At 40.9% G+C, this 20,142-nt stretch overlaps 1 protein-coding gene across 2 annotated transcripts in view; it reads left to right on the top strand.

Moving 5' to 3' along the window:
- Positions 1-19,358, top strand: part of ABCG1 (ATP binding cassette subfamily G member 1) — a 60,746-nt gene extending 41,388 nt beyond the window's left edge. For both annotated transcript variants that reach the window (XM_067545332.1, XM_067545331.1), the window contains exons 4-15: positions 703-835; positions 2,371-2,421; positions 8,755-8,900; positions 10,019-10,142; positions 11,282-11,396; positions 12,008-12,156; positions 12,323-12,424; positions 14,282-14,450; positions 15,140-15,240; positions 15,779-15,937; positions 17,526-17,644; positions 19,094-19,358. In XM_067545332.1, coding sequence (XP_067401433.1) covers positions 703-835; positions 2,371-2,421; positions 8,755-8,900; positions 10,019-10,142; positions 11,282-11,396; positions 12,008-12,156; positions 12,323-12,424; positions 14,282-14,450; positions 15,140-15,240; positions 15,779-15,937; positions 17,526-17,644; positions 19,094-19,322 — 1,597 coding nt within the window. In that variant the 3' untranslated portion in view covers positions 19,323-19,358. The remainder of the gene's footprint in view (positions 1-702; positions 836-2,370; positions 2,422-8,754; positions 8,901-10,018; positions 10,143-11,281; positions 11,397-12,007; positions 12,157-12,322; positions 12,425-14,281; positions 14,451-15,139; positions 15,241-15,778; positions 15,938-17,525; positions 17,645-19,093) is intronic.
- The last annotated feature ends 784 nt before the right edge of the window (positions 19,359-20,142 follow it).

Here is a 20,142-nt window from a genome sequence, read left to right as displayed (position 1 = left end):
GTAATTGCAGAAAATAGGTGCTTCACAAATACTGAATTATGCTATCACCTTTGTCATGTTCCTGTGTTCTATGCAGCAAATGTTTCTGAGTTATTCGTTAAAATGCAAAACCAGACTAATGTATAGGATTGCAGTTTAGTTGTTCAAATTCCAAAAATGAGAAATGGCTGCTCACTGGCCATCTGACAAATTTGGCCCAGCGTTTTATCTATGGAGTCTTTTAAATTAGGTTTTATAGACCCTTAAGAATCTGTTTCCATCAAAATTTTCAGGATGTAAGAATAATTCTTGATTAAACTGCAATATGTGAAATTACTGGGTAGTTTTTTCTTCCCATCCCCCCAGTTGCTTGACTAAGCAGAAACACATTGTTGCTCTCTGATGCTGTCACCAGATCACAAGGAGGAGGTGCAAAGACACTCCACAAACAGCCTTTCAAGAAACGACTCAGCATTTCTGCAAACATCCAGATGGGCAGCACACTTTTTGCGCAAGTTTGATTTAAAAATTTTGCCAAGGTGTGAAATTTGTTATGAAACTATGCACACAGAGGACATGTGCACCTCCCTCCACTGTCTATTTCAGTCCTGAGAAATCAGCTAAAAAGAGGCTAAAATTGCCTAATAGGCTCATTCTCTGAGATGTTCAGCAAAGGTTATAAAGGTAACTCTCATTTCAACTCATTTGCTTGTTTCATTTCAGAGAGACTGGGATGAAAGGAGCGATCATCATTAATGGGCAGCCTCGCGACTTGCGCTCTTTTCGCAAAGTGTCCTGTTATATCATGCAAGATGACATGCTGCTCCCTCATCTTACCATTCAAGAAGCTATGATGGTGAACTTTATTTTTGGTTCTGATTGGTTTGGGGTGTGAGACTAGAGAGAGACTCCCTCTGTACATGAACACACATTTTTTATCCAGACTGTGGTTCTAGGTGTTAAACTTGCTTGGGTCTCCACTGCTTCGCTGCTGTTTTAAGAGAGCCCTTTGCGAGTCTCTTTCCGGAGAACATGGGCAGGTGACCTGTTAAATCTCCCTCTGTTTTCTATGTCCTAGCCAGGTGATTCCATTCTGGCAGAATGCTCCTGTACGCCAGGGCTCCCTGCTGCCACTACTCTTTTGTCCCTTGTCTTGGGTCCAAGAGGCCTGATGTATAGCCTCTCTCTTTCTGTCTTCACCTGGGCTCTCTGTGAAGAAGCCCAGGACTTAGAGTTGATAAAATCTTTCTTTTCACTCTTGTCATAGTTCCTATTTACTGAGAGCCAGTTTGAGTGTTCAGGCTAAAACAGGTTCTCAAACTTTTTATGCTGGGACCCCCTTTGAAAATATTTCAGGCTGTGATGACCCCCCTTCCCGCCCCAAAAAAGTGATGATTCCCCCCATACCATACCAGCATGCGCAGAGGCTGACAGCTCGTGACCCCCCCCCCCATAATAACCTTGCGACCCCTGAGGGGTCATGACTCCCAGTTTGAGAAGCTTCTGCTATTCATTTTGATGAGAAAATCAGCCCAATAGTTTTGTTGTACCTGCTGAACCTTCAATATATAGAGTCAATGGTTCATGGATGTTACTGTTTGGTAAGCGGAAAGAGGTTTTCATCAATTTTTTAAGGCCACAAGGGACCATTCTGATCACCTAGTCTTGCCTATGCCTTATCTGTTTACTTTTCAGAGTTGTTTTTTAGAGAGAGAATTTAGAGAGAATTTTTATAATACAGATTTCTGGAAGGGATCTTCTCTGTGAGACAGCTTTCCTGCTTCAGCTAGTTGAACACTACATAGAAGTCAAAGACCAACAGGGTAATGTTTTTCAAAGTGGCTGACTAAATTACAGCTGCAGAAAGAGAGCCACTTTTGGTAAGTTGGGCCCAGATGATATACTTTATCTAAATTAACCACTCAAGTAATTAATTTTTTTGTCAGTACCTTAACAGTTGAATTACTTCTAATAAAGGTAGAGCAGAATATTTTAGTTACCTCTTAGGACAGCAGATGACATCTTGTACAGAATTATTTATCTCTCTATTTATATCTCCTACATCACTGTAGTGTCTGAGTACTTTACAAACACTAATGAATTTATCTTCATAGCACTTCTGCGAGATAGGGAAGTATTGCTATCATCACTTCACAGATGGGGAACCAAAGCAGAGAGACTGTGACTTATCCACTGTCATATAGGAAGTGTGTGGCAGAGCTAGGAAATGAACTTCCTGCATCCCACTCTGCTTCCTTATCCACTGGACTATCCTGTCTCTCATATGATTAAGCATCTCTGTTAAGAACTGATTTTCGTTGGTGCCTTGAGATGTCATATCACTGACCAATTCCAAATTAACTTGCATCATATTGTATGTTTATATAACAGGTGTCTGCTCATCTGAAACTTCAAGAGAAGGATGAAGGCAGAAGGGAGATGGTACGTATATTGCTCTTCAAACTGAGGTATTCCTTTGGGTACAAATGCTACATACTGAAGATGTCAGAGTGAAACTTATATGACTTGAGTTTATATCTAAAATTGAATGCAATGAATGTACAGGAATGGGGTAAATTATAACATAAGAAAGTTGACAGCTGTTACTGTGTGGGAGGGATAGTAAATCTCTACAGATGTAGCACTCACCATGGCTGACATGAAGGTTGATTAGGTAAACATGAAAGATTTATTCAAATGTATTGCAGTTTTTGTGCGGGCTTTTTAGTTGCACTTTGTGGTTCAAATATTTGGACCTGTGTATCTCAGGGCACACACTATTGCACAGGCCCATATTAATCCCCAGTGCACAAGTACAAGTACAAGTCCATTGCTGTGTGTGTACACCTAGCTATGCACAAACATAGTCAATAGCTCTTACAGCTGCTGCAGAAATTTGCGAGCATAAGTCAGGTACTGCATTCTTAAGGGTATGAGTCTTTAGTATATCTTGCTGGGCAGAAAGGGTGTATTTTTCATCATGTTAGTTCAGTAAAGTTAACTTAACACAATTAAAAAGCTCCATGAAGGTGCAGGCTAACACTTTTGAAGGTGTGTTAGCTTGCTGCTGTGTGACCCAGCGTGAAGCCTAAGCTAAAATACAGCCTACCAAAATGACTTCAGACTTGTTAGCCTGCACCTTAATGGGACTTCTTATTTGTGTTAAGCTATCTCAGTTGCACTAACAGGATTGTTAAGAGAAGAATGAGGGGGGATTTGATACCAGTCTTTAACTACTTGAAAGGGGGTTCCAGGGAGGATGAAGCTAGGCCGTTCTCACTGGTGGCAGATAACAGAACAAGGAGCAATGGTCTCAAGTTGCAGTGGGGGAGGTCTAGGTTGAATATTAGGAAAAAGTTTTTCATTAGGAGGGTGGTGAAGCACTGGAATGGGTTGCCTAGGGAGATAGTGGAATCTCCATCTTTAGAGGTTTTTAAGCTGCGGCTTGACAAAGCCCTGGCTGGGATGATTTAGTTGGGGTTGGTCCTGCTTTCAGCAGGGGGTTAGACTAGATGTCCTCCTGTGGTCCCTGCCAGCCCTAATCTTGTATTATTCTTTGATTGGAAAATGCCCCCTTTTTGTCTGGCAAGCCAGAGCTTTTGAAAATATGGGCCTGCATGACTGTTCCTAGGCAGACTTGTGGCTCAGGTGTTTATCAGTGTGTGGGTGAGGTTACAGGAGCATTCCCATGCATGTTCTAAAAGACCTCTAAAACATAGACTGTTTTAATAGAAAACATGATAATGGAGGGGAGGATGATAACTAAAGCTAAAAAATAAAGAATCACTGCACTGGTGAAAACAGAGACAGTTCAGGTTGTTGAGAGATTCATGAGAAGCAAAACATTAGGTCAGTTTTTCTGCTAAAATAAGACTTTTTGTTAGTTGGGGTTATTTTTGCATGCTTAAAGCCATGTTTCTGTCTAGCATAAATTGATGCTAATAAGTAAAAGACACTTCTCTGTTTGTCTTTGAACTTATTATAGGAAGCCTTAGTGTGATTGTGGGCAACACTGGGGCTAATGGGACTTGCATAACAATGTGTTTCTGGAGTTAAACCAGTGACTACATGTCAAGAGAACTGGATTCTGTTCCTAGCTCTGTTACTGATTTCCTATATTCCTTTGAGCAAGTCTGTGACTCAGTTATCCCAGCTGTAAAATGAGGACAATAATACTTCCCCATTCTTGTAAAATGCTCGGAGGTCTTCATTCAAGAGGACTATAGAAGTCTGAAGTATTATTAATAGTTCAGTGTTGTATAAATGAAATTAATGGGATAAATCCTGCAGTGCTTACTCAAGCAAAACTCTTGTTGAAGTCAATGGAAATTGTTTCTAATTAAGGAATGCAGGAACTGGCCCATTTTTTTTATTGCTACTTGTAAGAGCCCACAGGCCTAGAACCAGTCTCTCCAGCAGATGCTGCTGCTTCATCACCACCAGGGGCCCAGGTAGGGTTGCTTCTCGGAGGAACTGAGAGGCTAAGCCCTGCAGGAAGTCCCAGTCTAAGAGGCAAGAGCAACAGCTCTCCATGATTCCCTGTTTGGCTGGCACTCCCCATATAAACCAAGAAGCCACTTCTGAAAGATATCTGAGCAGTGCAGACCTCTGGTGTGTTTCTGCATTGCATCCCCCTTGCTGCAACTCGCCTTTATCTCCTGCTCTTGACTTAGGCTTGGCTCCTGATCCCAGCCTTGATTTATTATCTCTGGCGCAAGACCGTTGCAGGCCCTGTGAAAGACCCTGGCCTGGCCTGACCCTAATTCTCGCCTCACATTCTCAATTTGGTAATGGACTCTGACTTTGCAGTTTTGACCTGGCCTAGGCCTGAATTGATCTCCGACCTTCAGCCCTGATACGAGCAGCTCATTCTGTGCCCACAGGCCGCCCACGACCCGGCCTTAACACCACTACTAGTATTACTTAAATACAAGGCCACTCTATCCCAAACAGATTACTCTACCTAAACATAAATAACTAAAACTTAAATTTGTTAAATGAGTTAGAATGAACAAGGTTTGCTGTAGAATTATGGGACCAGATCCACAGGTGGTATAAATTACTGACTTTAATGCAGTTATGTTGACTTTACATCAACTGAGAATCTGGCTCATTATATTTTACAATAAATGATAGCTTGCTAAGACAGGTCCCAAGCATCTTTAGCCAACGTGGTCTGGCTCTCATGTGGTGAGCAAGGTATGTTTTACATAGCTGGATATAGTTAGCCTATTGTATAAAATTCCCTGACAAAATACCAGTGGAAAAGAGTCAACAACAACCTGCTGCTTCATAGAATCAGAAAACTAAAGGTCTTGATTCTGATTGACACTGAGGCCATTTTATGTCATTCTGGCAACATAAAGGGCTCTTACAATGAGTGTAAACTTTAAGCCCCCTTTACTGTGCTAGAGCTATGTGAAGTAGCTTTGGTGTGACTGAGAACTTGTCTTCACTAACCTCTGAGATTCGGCGGCAGTAACTCCCGTTGACTTCTCTGCTTCTCTTCTGTGCACCGTCTTCACTGCACTGCGCCACTTGAGGAGGTGGTCTTAATATGTCTATTTCTGAATCGACTGAGCGGGTCTTCACTGACCGCTCAGTCGATCCAGAGAAGTCGATCTGACGGTGGCGAATTTGCTGCCGTCAGTGAAGACAGCCTGAGAATCAGGTCCTAGAGTATGTTAAAAGTCTGGGGTCAATCCTGAGGTTGTGACCGACTTTTTACTACATTCTTTTTCATGATAGCCAATGGAGGTTTGGTCTGACGTAGGACTTAGAAAAGCTGAGTAAAGTCCTCAAAATTAGGATCCTTATGTTTTAATGACTATGCACATTTATTATAATAATTAAGAAAAGGTATGAGTTAACTGGCCACTGCATCTGCATCTTTGAAGTATGTTTAAATGGAAAATGTCACCACTTCTAATGTGGATGTGCCAAAATTTTTGCTGCTTTTCTTTCTGTATGCATTCAAGTTTTGGGGTGCCCATGATCTTTCTGGGTACTGTCATCTTTTTTCTTTAATGGAAGAAATGCCAGATTTTAATTTCAGTTAACATAGTGTAAATGCTGAGGGGCCATATTGTGCTCCCCAGATCCATGCATAGAGGTGTCCTTCCATTTACACATCTCACTTCATTAGCATGCAAATGGCAAAGGAGGTGCAGGATCAGCCACCTGCAGCACAATTGTGATACAGAAATCCATTCAGGGAAAGGAGGTTGGGGCTAAGTGAGTGAGGATGGGAAGTGGATGGGCCCATATTGGCTGGTGGTATAGCTGGAGAGGGACATATATCCTTTCCCTCCCAGCTCCATAGAGATTAGACAGTAAAGGGAGTTCATCCTGGAGCTATATTCCCTCTTCTGTGGTGTATCAGGAGCAACTGTGACAATGAGGTGTCCTTGATAGATTTCTCTGAACCATGCTACCTGGGTGTGTGGGGTGAGGTCAGGTGCACAGGGCCTCCCAGGGATGTCTCGTCAGATTTCATACAGATCCCTGAAGGATTTGCTGGAGTTTGTGGATTGTCTATAGCCTATTCTGACTCTATGACTTGTGAGGAACTCTGCTTGAGAACCTTAGAGGTTTCCTCCTACTCTGCCCCCTCCTGCAGGATTTGCTGTGGCTGTGCTATTCAGAGATGAGAGATGGGAAGATCCTTTCTGACCTGTGTGGTAGTCACTTTACACCCTTCCTGAAGCACTCAAAGATTTTAATCCATTTTCTTTGCCTTTATTTTTGACCTAATGGTGCACACAATAGGGACAACAAACAGCTATGTGAAACCCTTAGAAACACAATGGGGAGTGAGGCTCTCACAGATACTGGCATATGTTCCTTTCTGGAGTGTTCCATACATCCTCTGAGTAAGTAACCCAGAGAATCTGCATAAATCATGAGGGGCTCTTCAGAGAGAGATGTCCATAGGAATATGTTTTTGCTGGGTGCTTTGATTCATTCCTTTATTAGCTAAACAGGATGCTCCCCAGATTTCAAATTAAAAGTGTTGTGTTTAAAGAATGCCTACGTCTCAGCAGCGATAACTGATAAAGTGTTTCTTGTATTCATGCTGAAAATCTTAACTCGCTCACACCTCAGGGAATGTGAAATGAGAAATTTATAGCAAACATTCAGCCCAAACAAGTCAATTCACTTGTTCAGCTTCCCAGTGTAATTTCCATGCAAGCTCCTCAGGGAAAGGGCTGTAACTTACATATTTGTACCACACTGGGAGCCAGAACATAAGTGGGGCTACCAGGCTCTACTGCGATATAAATAATACATTAACAACCATTCTGCTATGTCAATATTTTATCATAGTAATAAATAGCTTCTATGATCAATTTTGCGGTTTTTGAAGAATTTGATTTAGCCTGAACATGGTTGCTTGTTTAAAGCGGAGACTGGGGAAAAATGGGAAATCATAGATACAACCTTTCCTCCTAACCCCTCTCTTCGATTCTGTGATCTAGAACAGTAGTTCTCAACCTTTTCCACACTGTAAGACCATGAGAAAACAGGATAAAGTTTAGAGACTCTCCCCGCCCCCTAATCTAGGCATAAAGAGAAATAAAGCGGTTACAACCCCCTTCCTCCCCCAACTTGTTGAGAACCTGTGATATAAGGGTTTATCTTCAAAAATATTATTTTTCTATAGAAGTTTGTATTAATATTTTAAAGTGTTTTATTGTTTTCATAGAGCCCAATCCAGAAAGATGAGCCCCTGCAGCTCCCACTGAAGTCAATGGGAATCAACACAATGGCCGTTGCATGGTCTCAGTACCTCTCAGGATCAGGCCCTTATGTACTTATCACCATGTTTGTTTTCTGCAAAGTAGATTATCTCCAACCAAGCCAATATTAGCATGAGCGCAGCAGCAAACTTCCCTGCCTACAATTTAGAGTGGTGTTATTGTCAGAGCCTAGTAACTGTCCTCCTTTTGGGGATTATAAATTATAAATTGAGTGGCATTGACCTTGTTTATGTAATCAATGAGCTACTCACATGAGTCAAGGCTACAGGATGAGGCCCACAATCGTTGGAAGAAAAAAATAATGGCAGCCAGAACTTTTCTTCTCTTGCCCCCAAGACACATGGGACAGACTCCTGTAGGAGTCCATGACCTGTTGTGTCCTGAGGACCCCTCTGAGGTCCTCCTTATAATGCCTGTGAAGATCAAGCCATAGGTATTCCAAAATGATCATCAAGAAAAATGGAGGCACCCAAAATCAGTAGCTGCTCTTAAAAATGTAGGACTTGAGGAATAGAGCTGTTAGTTGAAAATAAGTTAATACACTCTAGAAATTACAGAGTTCTACTATTTAATTCTACTATTCCCTTGTAAATAAAAATCTAGGAAATCTATAAAAGAAGTCATGTTTGTTTTGCTGTATCTTATCTGTCCATAAATCATGAAGTTCTTATGACATCTGGCTCTGATGTCAAACCCAAGACCTGATTGCAAATTGAAGGAATATTACCATTAGAGGACTAGGAATCCCACTGAAATTAATGGGAGTAGTCATGTGAGAAAGGTGAACAAACTTTGGGTCATAATGATAAATGATGTTGTCTGAAGCCCTACTAATCTAGTAGACATAAAAATCCAACTGCTCTGACATTATATTGAGAAGATATAAATGGTAACTTAGGGTCAACTGGTTTGTTTTCATCCTTTATAGAAAAATCAGTGATAATGCTAAGAGATTTTTTTTTTTTTGTGGTAACAATCTAAATGAACCCTATTGTTGTGTCGATCCTGTCCCCAGGTAAAGGAGATCTTGACAGCTCTGGGTTTGCTGACATGTGCCAATACAAGAACTGGAAATCTTTCTGGGGGCCAGAGGAAGCGTCTTGCCATTGCTTTGGAGCTGGTGAACAACCCGCCAGTTATGTTTTTTGATGAACCTACGAGGTAAATCAAGGCCAAATGTTTAAAAGTAGACTGACCACCACTACTGTGGGTGGGATTCACAGACGTATTTAGACACCTAACTCCCATTGATTTCAATGGGACTTGGGTGCCTATCTACCTTTGTGAGTCCCACCCTGCATGAGCTAGTGAACTATCACAGAATGTACTTGCCCTTGTTAGCATCTTAGAATAGTTGAAACAGAAGAAAATCAAGATTTTACTTTGAAATGTAGACACCAGATTATATGCAGCATCAGGTTATGTAGTTTCATGTTTTCTATGCTCACCTTTCATTGTTAGCAAATGCTTCTGGTATGTTTTATTTAAAATATTTGTATCAGCATCAGTAAAAACTGTAACTTTTGAATATGGATTTTAAAGGGACTGATTTGCCATTGTGTTTATCCAGATTACTCTGGCATAATATTGTAGAAAGCAACCGTGTTACACCTGCATAAAACTATAGAGCAATGCAGGCCTCAAGAAATAATTTGAATAGGGTCACCCGTTAGTGCACTAGGTTACTGTTGTAACCTGACACAACATGGGGCTATTAAACGTTGTTGTTAGGGAAACAATATGGAAAAAGGAGATTGAGCGAAATCCTTGAGATTCCCCAGAAGAGAGGCAGAAAAAATTCTTCAGATTATAATGTGTATTTTCCCTTTAAGGGAAGATGGTCAATTAACTTAAATATTGTTGATAATTTCATGTTTTTAATATAATACATTTAGGATCAAATTGTGCCCTCAGGTAGACACTCATGACAGCCCTGAAGTCACTTGGGCCACAGGTGTGTATCTGAGAGTAGAGTTTGACCCTTACTTTGTTAGATTTGGGAGCACTGTTAATCAGAACCCACAGTCATAGAATTTGAATATTGCGTAAGGTAGCTCTGAGAATAACTCCCAATTTAATTCAGTATGATGCATGCCTGGTAAAGGAAAAAGCCAGGGGGAGAGATAGATAAGAGCACAGGGATGCTGTGTAAGGTGATAAAGATGCATTTTGTAAAAGGATAATAATGAGAGCCTGAAACATCATAGCACATGGATTATTTTGATCTGTTGCATATGGAACCACAGATCTAGTAAACACCTTTTTGCCTTTATTTTCAGTGGCTTGGACAGTGCATCTTGCTTTCAGGTTGTGTCTCTGATGAAGGCGTTAGCCCAGGGGGGCAGGTCCATCATCTGCACTATTCATCAACCAAGTGCCAAACTGTTTGAGTTATTTGATCAGGTAACTTTCAGAAATTCTACTCTTTACATATTGGTTTGAATATATTGTATCTATAATTGGTGCATGCTGGATATAATACAAAATCATGAATCATGTCCCAAATTAGTGCCACTGGAATCATGGATTTGAACAAAATATGATTTTCCATTTCACTTTTCCCCTTCCTGTTCATGTTTTTAGATTGTATTGATTGATTTCATTTCATTTTAAAGAATCTGGCTGGTAAATTTTAGAAGTCATGATTATCACACTCCTGAATTTCAGGTTCTTTCCTTCCAATGTTTTATGTGCGTTATAGTAAATGAGAGTTAGTTTTGAGTGCTTTACTGTTAAGATCTGCAGTGTTGCTGGGCCAAATTCTCCTCCTGGCTACTATGGTGTAAATTCAGAAAATTCTATTAATTTTGACAACATTACTCCAGATTGACCCTGCAGTAACTGAGAACAGATTGCTTTTTTGTAGTCACATGAAAATAATAAAATGGAAAAATGAAGTCTGTGGGAAATCTTTGTTCAAACTGATGGCAGGATATGATCTGTTCCTGTTTAGATTAGATTTAAATTTACTTTAATTTAAATTGCATAAGAAGATTAAAGTTGTGAGATCTTAGAGAAAACCTACTCTACAATAGGTGAACAAGCTCTTGAAGATTGCCACTCTTTAAATGAGTTTAAATAAAGTCAATAGAAAGGCTAAAAGCAAGACTAATCAAGTTATTTCTTACTGCTCTTCCTTCTTCTCCTCCTGTTCTCCCATCATCCCCTGGATTAGCCAGCCTCATCTTCACACCAAAAACATGAATAATTTATGGCAATAAGATGGCACAGTCATGCCATTTCCAGCCTGTTTTCCAACATGTGTCCAAGGGGTGAATTATCATGTTTCTATATTAGTACATTGCAAAACAACCCCTTCAGGGCTTGTAAAGTTCAAATCTTGAACGTCTTTAACATTCTGCAGATTTTCCATTAGCTGTAATTCCATGTTCAGTGTTAACAAATCTTTTTAATCAGTTGCTATTTTCTTCTAGATCAAGCAGCTAGTAATTCATTATTCCCATTGTTGTCATACAGAAAGCAGGTAGACACACTCAAAGGTTCTGATGTTTTCTCACTTTCTCTATTTTTTTATTTTCCAGCTCTATGTTTTAAGTCAAGGACAATGTATTTACCGTGGGAAAGTGTTAAACCTTGTCCCTTACTTGAGAGATTTGGGTTTAAATTGTCCAACGTACCACAATCCAGCTGATTTTGGTAAGGAAAATTGAAAAACTTTTTCAGTTTGTTTATTTTGCTTTTGATTAGCGATGATTTTTATTGTTTTTTTTTTTTTTTTCTTTGTATATTTTTGTACTGAGTCAGTGTGGAATGAGTTCCCTGTTTGTTGTAAATTATTTGAATGCCATCTAGTGGTGAGACTAATTAGTGACTTTTTGATTGAAATGCAAACTATTCTGTAGTACGCAATGAAAGGCCGAATGTGTGTCAGACCTATTAACTTCCATGGTTTTCTAATGAAATGCTATAGCCCTTGTGAAAATAATACTGCATTGTTCTATAGTAATAGCTAAGTATTTCAAAGCAGCAGCAGGGACTACAAGAAACAGGTCTGCAATCCATATAACTAAGGCAGCCATATAGTCACTACATTTCCTCCAAAATGTTTTATTTAACAAGTATTAGTAGCAGAGAAATGCAGGCTTCTTACATACAAATATTGTGCATTTAAAGCCTGCTTCTGCTCCCATTGAAATCAATGGCAAAGCTCTGTGACTTCAGTGTTGCAGGATTGTGGCCCTGCTGGCCAAGCCTGTGACTAATGCATGGTGTAGAATGAGTAACTCTCATCTAAATGCTCTGTTTAGTGATGGAGGTTGCGTCTGGTGAATACGGGGACCAGAACAGCCGGCTGGTAAAAGCAGCAAGGGAGGGGATGTGCGACACAAACTACAAGAGAGATGTTGATGGAGAGAATGAACTGAATCCCTTCTTATGGCACCGGCCCTCTGAAGAGGTAAATCATGCAAAGTGCTGAAGGGGTGGGAGGTTGAGAGAAATAATTTAAATCTTTAAGTAGAGAAGAGCTGTGCATGTTCTGCTGCCTGGAACTGGGGCTTGTTAGTGAAAACTAAGTAAGATTCTGCAAGGAGGTTAGTGTGTTGTGTTGTCTGCCCCCTCAGGATTCTTCATTCACAGAAGGCTGTCACAGCTTCTCAGCCAGCTGCCTCACCCAGTTCTGCATCCTGTTTAAAAGAACTTTTCTCACCATCATGAGAGATTCGGTAAGGCTGTCTTCAATATACTTGTGTAGCCCAGGGCCCTTTTCGAGTTGTTTGTGATGTAATGTGCTCGGCTTAACTTCAGCATCCACTGTATGTGCGTGCAGATTGGCAGAGAATTTTAAAATGCGGAGGTTGTGTTTTGAGTCTCAGTCATTATAATACCAGAGTAGGGAACCATACATTTTTGTTGGTAGTCAGATGGGAGAAACGTCTGAAAAATCCCCATCCAGGGCCTGATTCTCTGCTACTCTACACCTTGTGCAGTCATTACACCAGTGCAAAGTGAGTGGAAAGTTACACAGGTGTAAATGATTCCACAAACTGCAAGACAATGGAAAATCAGGCTGTTGTTAATTAGTGTCGTGAAGGGAGGATTGGGAGAAATTTGTCCTTTTCCGATATAACTGGCCAGTAAGTGAGCTGAAGTCACAGTGTGCATTGTGTCCATGTTCGGGTGTATGGTGCACAGCACCAGGAATCTTTGGGGGAATTCTCAGGCAACTCAGCTAAAGTTCCTCTGGTGGCTCTCAACAGCTACGCTGGATTGGAAGCGTCTCCACCCTTTGAAAGGGTGCAGCCTGCATTTCCACATGTGCCAGTCCAGGACCATTCCCCACTTTTAGAAGACTTATTCCAGTCCCAGTACCTTTACTCCCCACCTGAACTGCAGCTGGCCTTCCCTTCCTGCACATGTGCACTGAGAGCTAAGTTGTGGCCCATTGTTGTAGAATATAATGTATAGTAACCAACTGTACATGTGCTCACCCAAATTCTACTCTCAGTTTTATACAAGTAACCTCATTCACCGCAGTGGGGCAGCCGGAGTGTTACTGGGAGCAGAATGTGGACTACTGCCTTTTACACATTTTGAAAGGCATTAGGTTCTTGGCATGAAAAAAAAAAAAAAGAATGATGAATTCCAGCTATTTTGGTATGTCTGTCCATAGAAATGGGCGGGGACATTGAGTGTAATATTAAGGATGAACTCAGTCGCTGAATTTTATCTTTCTCTGATCCAAAATGGGCTGCACATTTGTCAAAGCTCCCAATACTTAATTAAGGTAAATTAAAATGTTTAGGTAAGACACTATAATTAGTCTTAATGTCAAGGAATAATATAGTTTCAGGTTCTCCAAATTACCCATCTAGGCATTACCCACCTAGAAAATTATGAGTTTTGTTAGTTATTTACAGAGGCTGCCCCTCTTATCATAGAATGGTCTCCTCATCTCTTCCCAGTTGGAAGCCATACATCATTTTCTGATGCTCAGATTGGACAATTAATAGCCATTACTTATGGAAATTTATTTTTGCCTAATCACAAAGACGTGACTATTCTAGTTTGTCTTCTAGCCTCTGTACCTTGTTCCATATTTCTTGTAGTAATATTGAATTGCTGAGAGAGTACCAAGAACTAATCAATGTCAGATTAATTTGGTCTTGTCACATAATACCTTGTCAAAGCCAAAAACCAAATATCAAAGTCTTTTCCATTATAATTCAGCTACCTTTTAGGCAGAGAAAAAGCCTATTTTTCCTGAAGTATGCCAGTAGCTATATTGAGATTGTCAGACAGTATTCTGGGACATTCTCAGTTACAGCCTTTGCCTGGAGAACAAAATTCTCTGTTTTCTATTGGTCCTTGTGTCAGATTAGCAGGGGCAAATCTAGAAATCCCATTTGTGTAGCTTTGTGTATCTGAAGCCCAATTCGCTAGTAGGAAATGACCATTTCTAAATAGTTCATTTTAAGATAGCCTGCAAAAATCTTAAATATATATTAGTTGATTTTACATACGTATGGCAGCTGTTAGACCCAACCATGCTGAACAGAGATATAACTTTTCCTTGCTCCTAGGTCCTGACACATTTGCGGATCACATCGCACATTGGAATTGGACTTCTCATAGGCTTGCTGTATTTAGGGATTGGAAATGAAGCTAAGAAAGTCTTAAGCAACTCTGGCTTCCTCTTTTTTTCCATGTTGTTCCTTATGTTTGCTGCTCTCATGCCAACTGTCCTTACCTGTGAGTACTGACCGTGTTGTTACTGTTATCTGTAAATAAGTTACTTTAGCTGGAACGAAGTAACAAGTGCTGTAGTATGCCTATATCATGTGAAACCACACATGAATTTTGACTTAATTGTTAATTAAAGTGTTTGAGTAAATTTTGCACTCATTCAACTCAAGGACTAATTGCACTGGACAGAGAAAAATTTCCAACTCTGGTCTGGCACGATGCATATGGATAGGGACTAGGATGACACCTTCAAGCTTTTTAACTTGTGACCCTTTAAGTATAGGGCTGTCACTATTAAAATGTGAGGGGCCTGCAAAGTCTTGAATTGTAGGACTGTGGCAGACCCAGACCTACTCCCTAAGGCTCTCATCTTAGATTCACTCCATGATGGGATAGAAGACTTGTGGCTTTCAACTTTTAACAACATCATTTTTGTTTCACAAAGCCTCTTTGAGGGAGAGCTGTATCATCTGAACAGCCTGGCAGATCTGTAGGCAATGAGCTGCTCTCCAGGCTGACCTCTTGTGCCTCAAGAGACATGATTCAGTTTGTTGCTGGTCTAACAATTGTTTTGCAGTTCCATACACACTGTAGGATTGCAGCCTCTCAGAATTACAGATGGGTAGCATATTATGTACACAATATCACACTCTAACAATGTGAGTAACCAGCTTGTTAATTTTTGTTCTACTTAGTTCCTCTTGAGATGGGAGTATTTCTCAGAGAGCATCTGAACTACTGGTACAGTCTCAAGGCCTACTATCTAGCTAAAACTATGGCTGATGTCCCTTTTCAGGTATTTACTTTTCAATAAACCACAGAGCATTTTACTTGTATCCACTTGCCAACAAGGTAGATATCAGCATTTCATCAATGTTTTAATCTCATTGGAATAGCAGAGTGGTGGAAAACTGTGCCTGGGTTTTAGTGCATGAGCTTCCTGGCTCACACCAAAAGAATAAATGGCAGGACCTCACTAAAATCAAGATAGTGTGTCTGTCCTGAGCTTTCCTGAATAAATAAACTATCATTAAAAAAAAGACGGGGGCTTATTGTTTGCTTTTGTGCTTAGTGGCTGCAAAGTGCTGGTAGGAAGTGAAAGCTGTTATTTGAGCCTCATGCAGGACATGATAGATTTGATAGGATATGGTGAATGTGCTACCTCTCACCTGAGCATCATGACTTTGAGTACTGCATTTAGGGATGAGAGAGATTTGTTATCTAGGACATAATGCTTTCTAGGGGTTTTTATTGTGTACAGTAACCCCGAAACATTCTGAATTGCATTTGGCTTGACTCTATAATGTAGTAATTGCAAGTGTATCTTTCTGCAGATTATGTTTCCTGTAGCGTATTGCAGCATTGTGTATTGGATGACTTCGCAGCCATCAGATGCACTCAGATTTGTCCTGTTCGCAGCCCTGGGGACAATGACATCACTGGTGGCCCAGTCATTGGGTCTTCTGATTGGTGCAGCTTCCACATCGCTTCAGGTACTGGCATTTGGTTTTATGATCTCACAAGAACCCTGCTTCCCCAGGCAATGGCTACTTACACCTTCTTGCCACAACTGCTGCTGTAAGTTTCCTGACCTCCTTTGCACTTCTCATCTCACTCCGAGCCACCTGCCAAGAAGAGGTTCTCTAACCAGTTCTTGGTATATTTACATCTGCTTATAATTAATAAATAAGAGCAAGAAAGCAGTGATATTGTTACAACGTTTGAAAGAATGGGTTCTGTAAACACCTCAGCACTGAATGAGTTGCCAGATCACCCATCTTTCAAATGGACATTATACCCCTCTCACCACAAGTGCATTATGTCCTATAGGTAGCAGAACTGATGTCACTCTGTATGCAAAGGGGGGTTGGGTGTGGGGACCTGCAACTATGCTCACTAGTCATAGAATCATAGAAGATTAGAGATGGAAGGGACCTCAGGCAGGTCATTTTGTCCAACCCCCTGTTCAAAGCAGGACCAACCCCAACTAAATCTTCCCAGCCAGGGCTTTGTCAAGCCACAGCTTAAAAACCTCTGAGGATGCAGATTCCATCACCTCCCTAGGTAACCCATTCCAGTGCTTCACCACCCTTCTAGTGAAAAACTTTTTCCTGATATCCAACCTAGACCTCCCCCACTGCAACGTGAGACCATTGCTCCTAGTTCTGTCATCTACTACCGCTGAAGATAGCCTGGCTCCATCCTCCCTGGAACCCCCTTTCAGGTAGTTAAAGGCTGCTATCAAATCCCCCCTCATTCTTCTCTTCTGCAGACTAAACAGGCCTAGTTCCTTCAGCTTCTCCTCATAAATCATGTGTTCCAGCTCCCTAATCATTTTTGTTGCTCTCCGCTGGACTCTTTCCAATTTGTCCACATCCTTCCTGTAGTGGGAGGCCCAAAACTGGACACAGTTCTCAAAATGAGGCCTCACCAGTGCCGAATAGAGTGGAATAATCTCTTCCCTCGATCTGCTGGCAATGATTCTACTAATACAGCCCAATATGCCGTTAGCCTTCTTGGCAATAAGGGCACACTGTTGACTCATATCCAGCTTCTTGCCCACTGTAACCCTCAGATCCTTTTCTGCAGAGCTGCTGCCTAGCTAGTTGGACTCCAATCTGTAGCAGTGCATGGGATTCTTACATCCTAAGTGCAGGACTCTGCACTTGTCCTTGTTGAACCTCATCAGATTTCTTTTGGCCCAGTCCTCTAGTTGCTCCATCCATCCAAGGACAAACAGAAATTTGCAGAAGGCAAGGCAGAATCACCACTAAACAGATCTATAACCCCAACCCTGTGTGTAGAGGAAGTGAAGCAGTTGTTGACATGACTGCTGCCCTGAAGAAGGGTGAGCTGTCAGGGGGCTGCCCTGCAGTGTTACTCCATAGCCTGGGAAGGTGAATTTAACTGCTCATCTGGGCTTGGCACAGGACAGAGGATTTGTGTCTTAGAAAGTATTTGCTGAATTAAAGACCGCCTTCCCCAACAACAGCGAAGAAATTAAAAGCAGGGAGTACCTCCCACCCCTGGACATTTCTTTGGCTGTCTGAAAAGGCATCATTTGTTTCCTCCATTTTCCAGGTGGCAACTTTTGTGGGTCCAGTTACAGCCATCCCAGTCCTTCTTTTCTCAGGATTCTTTGTCAGCTTTGATACCATTCCAGCTTACCTCCAGTGGATGTCCTACATCTCATATGTCAGGTACCGTGTGGGAAGCCAGTGGTCTCTTAACCTGGAATTTTTTGTCTTTTATTGCTAAGGTTATCACATTTAAAGCACATTCTTTTAGGATTTAATGTGATGTAGTTCCATGTTTCCTGTGGGAAATATATGTAAAAAAGAACAATGCCAAATTGTACAGTGAAATAAGCTATGTATAACAACATGAAATACGTATGAAAAATCTTAGCATGGATAATATGTAATGGGCCAATATCTCTGCTGAATGATGCCCTGTTTAGTCCCGCTAAATTCAGTGGGATTGCATGGCATGTAAATCTACAGACAATTTGACCCTGTGCTGTGACATATAAAGGTGAGAACAAAATGTCTATAGCAAAACTTTATGGGGCTGTCAGCACTTCACTTTGGAGGCTATTTAGCATTATACTGTATATCTCACAGCATATCTCACTGACAGTTCAGACAGACCTGCTGGATAAAACCCTGTTTGTCCAGTTTACCCCATGCTGGTACTACAGTAGGTGTCCAATGGGTTTTCTGCAGAGGAAGAGGGTCAGGAAGATGCTGAGGGGGGGTTCAGACTATGTCAACTCAAACAACTTTTGTATATGTCCTAGATAACTGCAAATTCAGTTTGATGTGTGGAAAATAGTTTCTTTCTGGATTGTAGAACTCTAAAGACAACCCAAGTCAAACTCTGTCCTTGTTTGGCAAACACACCAGACCGAGTTCACTCCTCATGTTTGGAGACTTAACAGAAGGCAGGAGTCAGTGTAGACTGGGATGGTAGCTAGAGTCCAATGTGAGGATGGAGGAGAAATCGTTTTGTTCCTAAGGCCCCCAGTCCAACCCTTGTGGAGTCCCACTGAAATCAGTGGAAACCATGTGGATAGAAGGATCCCTGCTAGCACATCTGTTTGCAGGATCAGGTCCTAAGTGAGATCAGACCCAGGTTAGACAGGGAAGCTGGGGCATGGTACCTGCTGAGGGTGTTGCCACAAGCCATGTGCAGAGGGCAGTAAGGAAAATACATTCCAGTTTCTTCCCCATCACACCTACCTCCAGGCACCAAGTATATTTTCTCTTTAAAAATGTATTAACCATGTCCATTTTAATAGTCACTGGCATGGGTTTTTTAATATAAACAGATTATTCTGATTAAAAAAAATAATAATAATGTTCTCTTTTAAGGAAAGTTGACTGTATTGTTTTTGAATGGTCTATTAAAGGCAAAATTCTATCGTGTTGCATCCAGGCAAAACCCCTTGAAGTGTGATTTGCTTGGATGTAACCGAGGAGAGAATCTGGCCCAAAACTTCATTCCTTGGAGGGCAGTATTTAACTCTTCAGTGTGTTTCCCATCTGAGCTCTAATAATGAGTGTTTTCCCTGTTGAGTACATCTGAAAAAATGAGCAATTCTTGCCCCGGTTAGAGTTTGACTTTGTAATCCATCCTTTCCTTTCTAGATATGGGTTTGAGGGAGTTATTCTCTCCATCTATGGGTTGGATCGAGAAGATCTTCACTGCGACAAAGATGATACTTGCCACTTTCAAAAATCAGAGGCCATCCTGAGAGAACTGGATGTAGAAAATGCCAAACTTTACCTGGACTTCATTGTGCTTGGAATTTTCTTCTTCTCTCTGCGCCTCATTGCCTATTTTGTTCTCAGATACAAAATCCAAGCAGAGAGGTAAAGGAAAAACAAACAAAACCATCCAGTAGGAAGAACCTTAGACATGCAGTAGAGGGCACTTGTTATTATCTCGCTGTGGCAGGCTGGTGTCCAGTGCCCAGTTACAGACACTCTTATGATCCAGCCCATAGAGAACCGTATTGGGTTAGTGGATGTATAGTGTTAAGCTAATCAGTCCAATTGGGTTGGGTCACATTTTCATTACACTTTCTAGCTTTAACTAGGAAGGAGAAATAGAAGGGAATTTTACAGTGTAGAATTTCAACTCTGAAATGTCACTGCAGCAAAAACTGGTTCCAGGAAATTTCCTTTTTGAAAACAATCTCTGTGAAAAAGATGATCTTTGTCCTGTTAGCCAGAGTTGTAAAATGACATCTTCACATGTCTGGTGATTATTGATCAACATTCGGTCAAGTACCAAGTTGGGGGATTGCAAAGAAAGTAGCATTATCTCTTGATTTTAAATTCAGAATGTCATCTTTGAAATTTTTTTATGTATCACTTTGTATCTCTTTCCCACAAGAATTACCCATCCAAACCCAAAATCCGTAAGCTTATTGATTCGCAAGAAAATGTCTTTTTGATAGCAATGGATAGTATGTTTAAAAAAAAAAAAAATCAGTGATACATGTCAATTTTTTATGAGTATCTAAATTTAGAATTCCGGTGCTTTACGTGACAAGATGGTCTCATGCTCAAATTGTAATACTAAGGAAAAAAGACAATATCAGAGTCAGCACTGTAAATCTGTGGTTCATATGTAAAAAAAAAAAATAGAGAGAGAGCACAGATGGTCAGGAATGTTTAAGCTGTCTACAGAT

Source organism: Emydura macquarii, unplaced genomic scaffold, assembly GCF_026122565.2.
Source record: "Emydura macquarii macquarii isolate MOO-44397 ecotype Brisbane River unplaced genomic scaffold, CSIRO-AGI_Emac_v2 contig_1043, whole genome shotgun sequence".
NCBI lineage: Eukaryota > Metazoa > Chordata > Testudines > Chelidae > Emydura > Emydura macquarii.
This window is presented reverse-complemented; position numbering and strand designations above follow the sequence as displayed.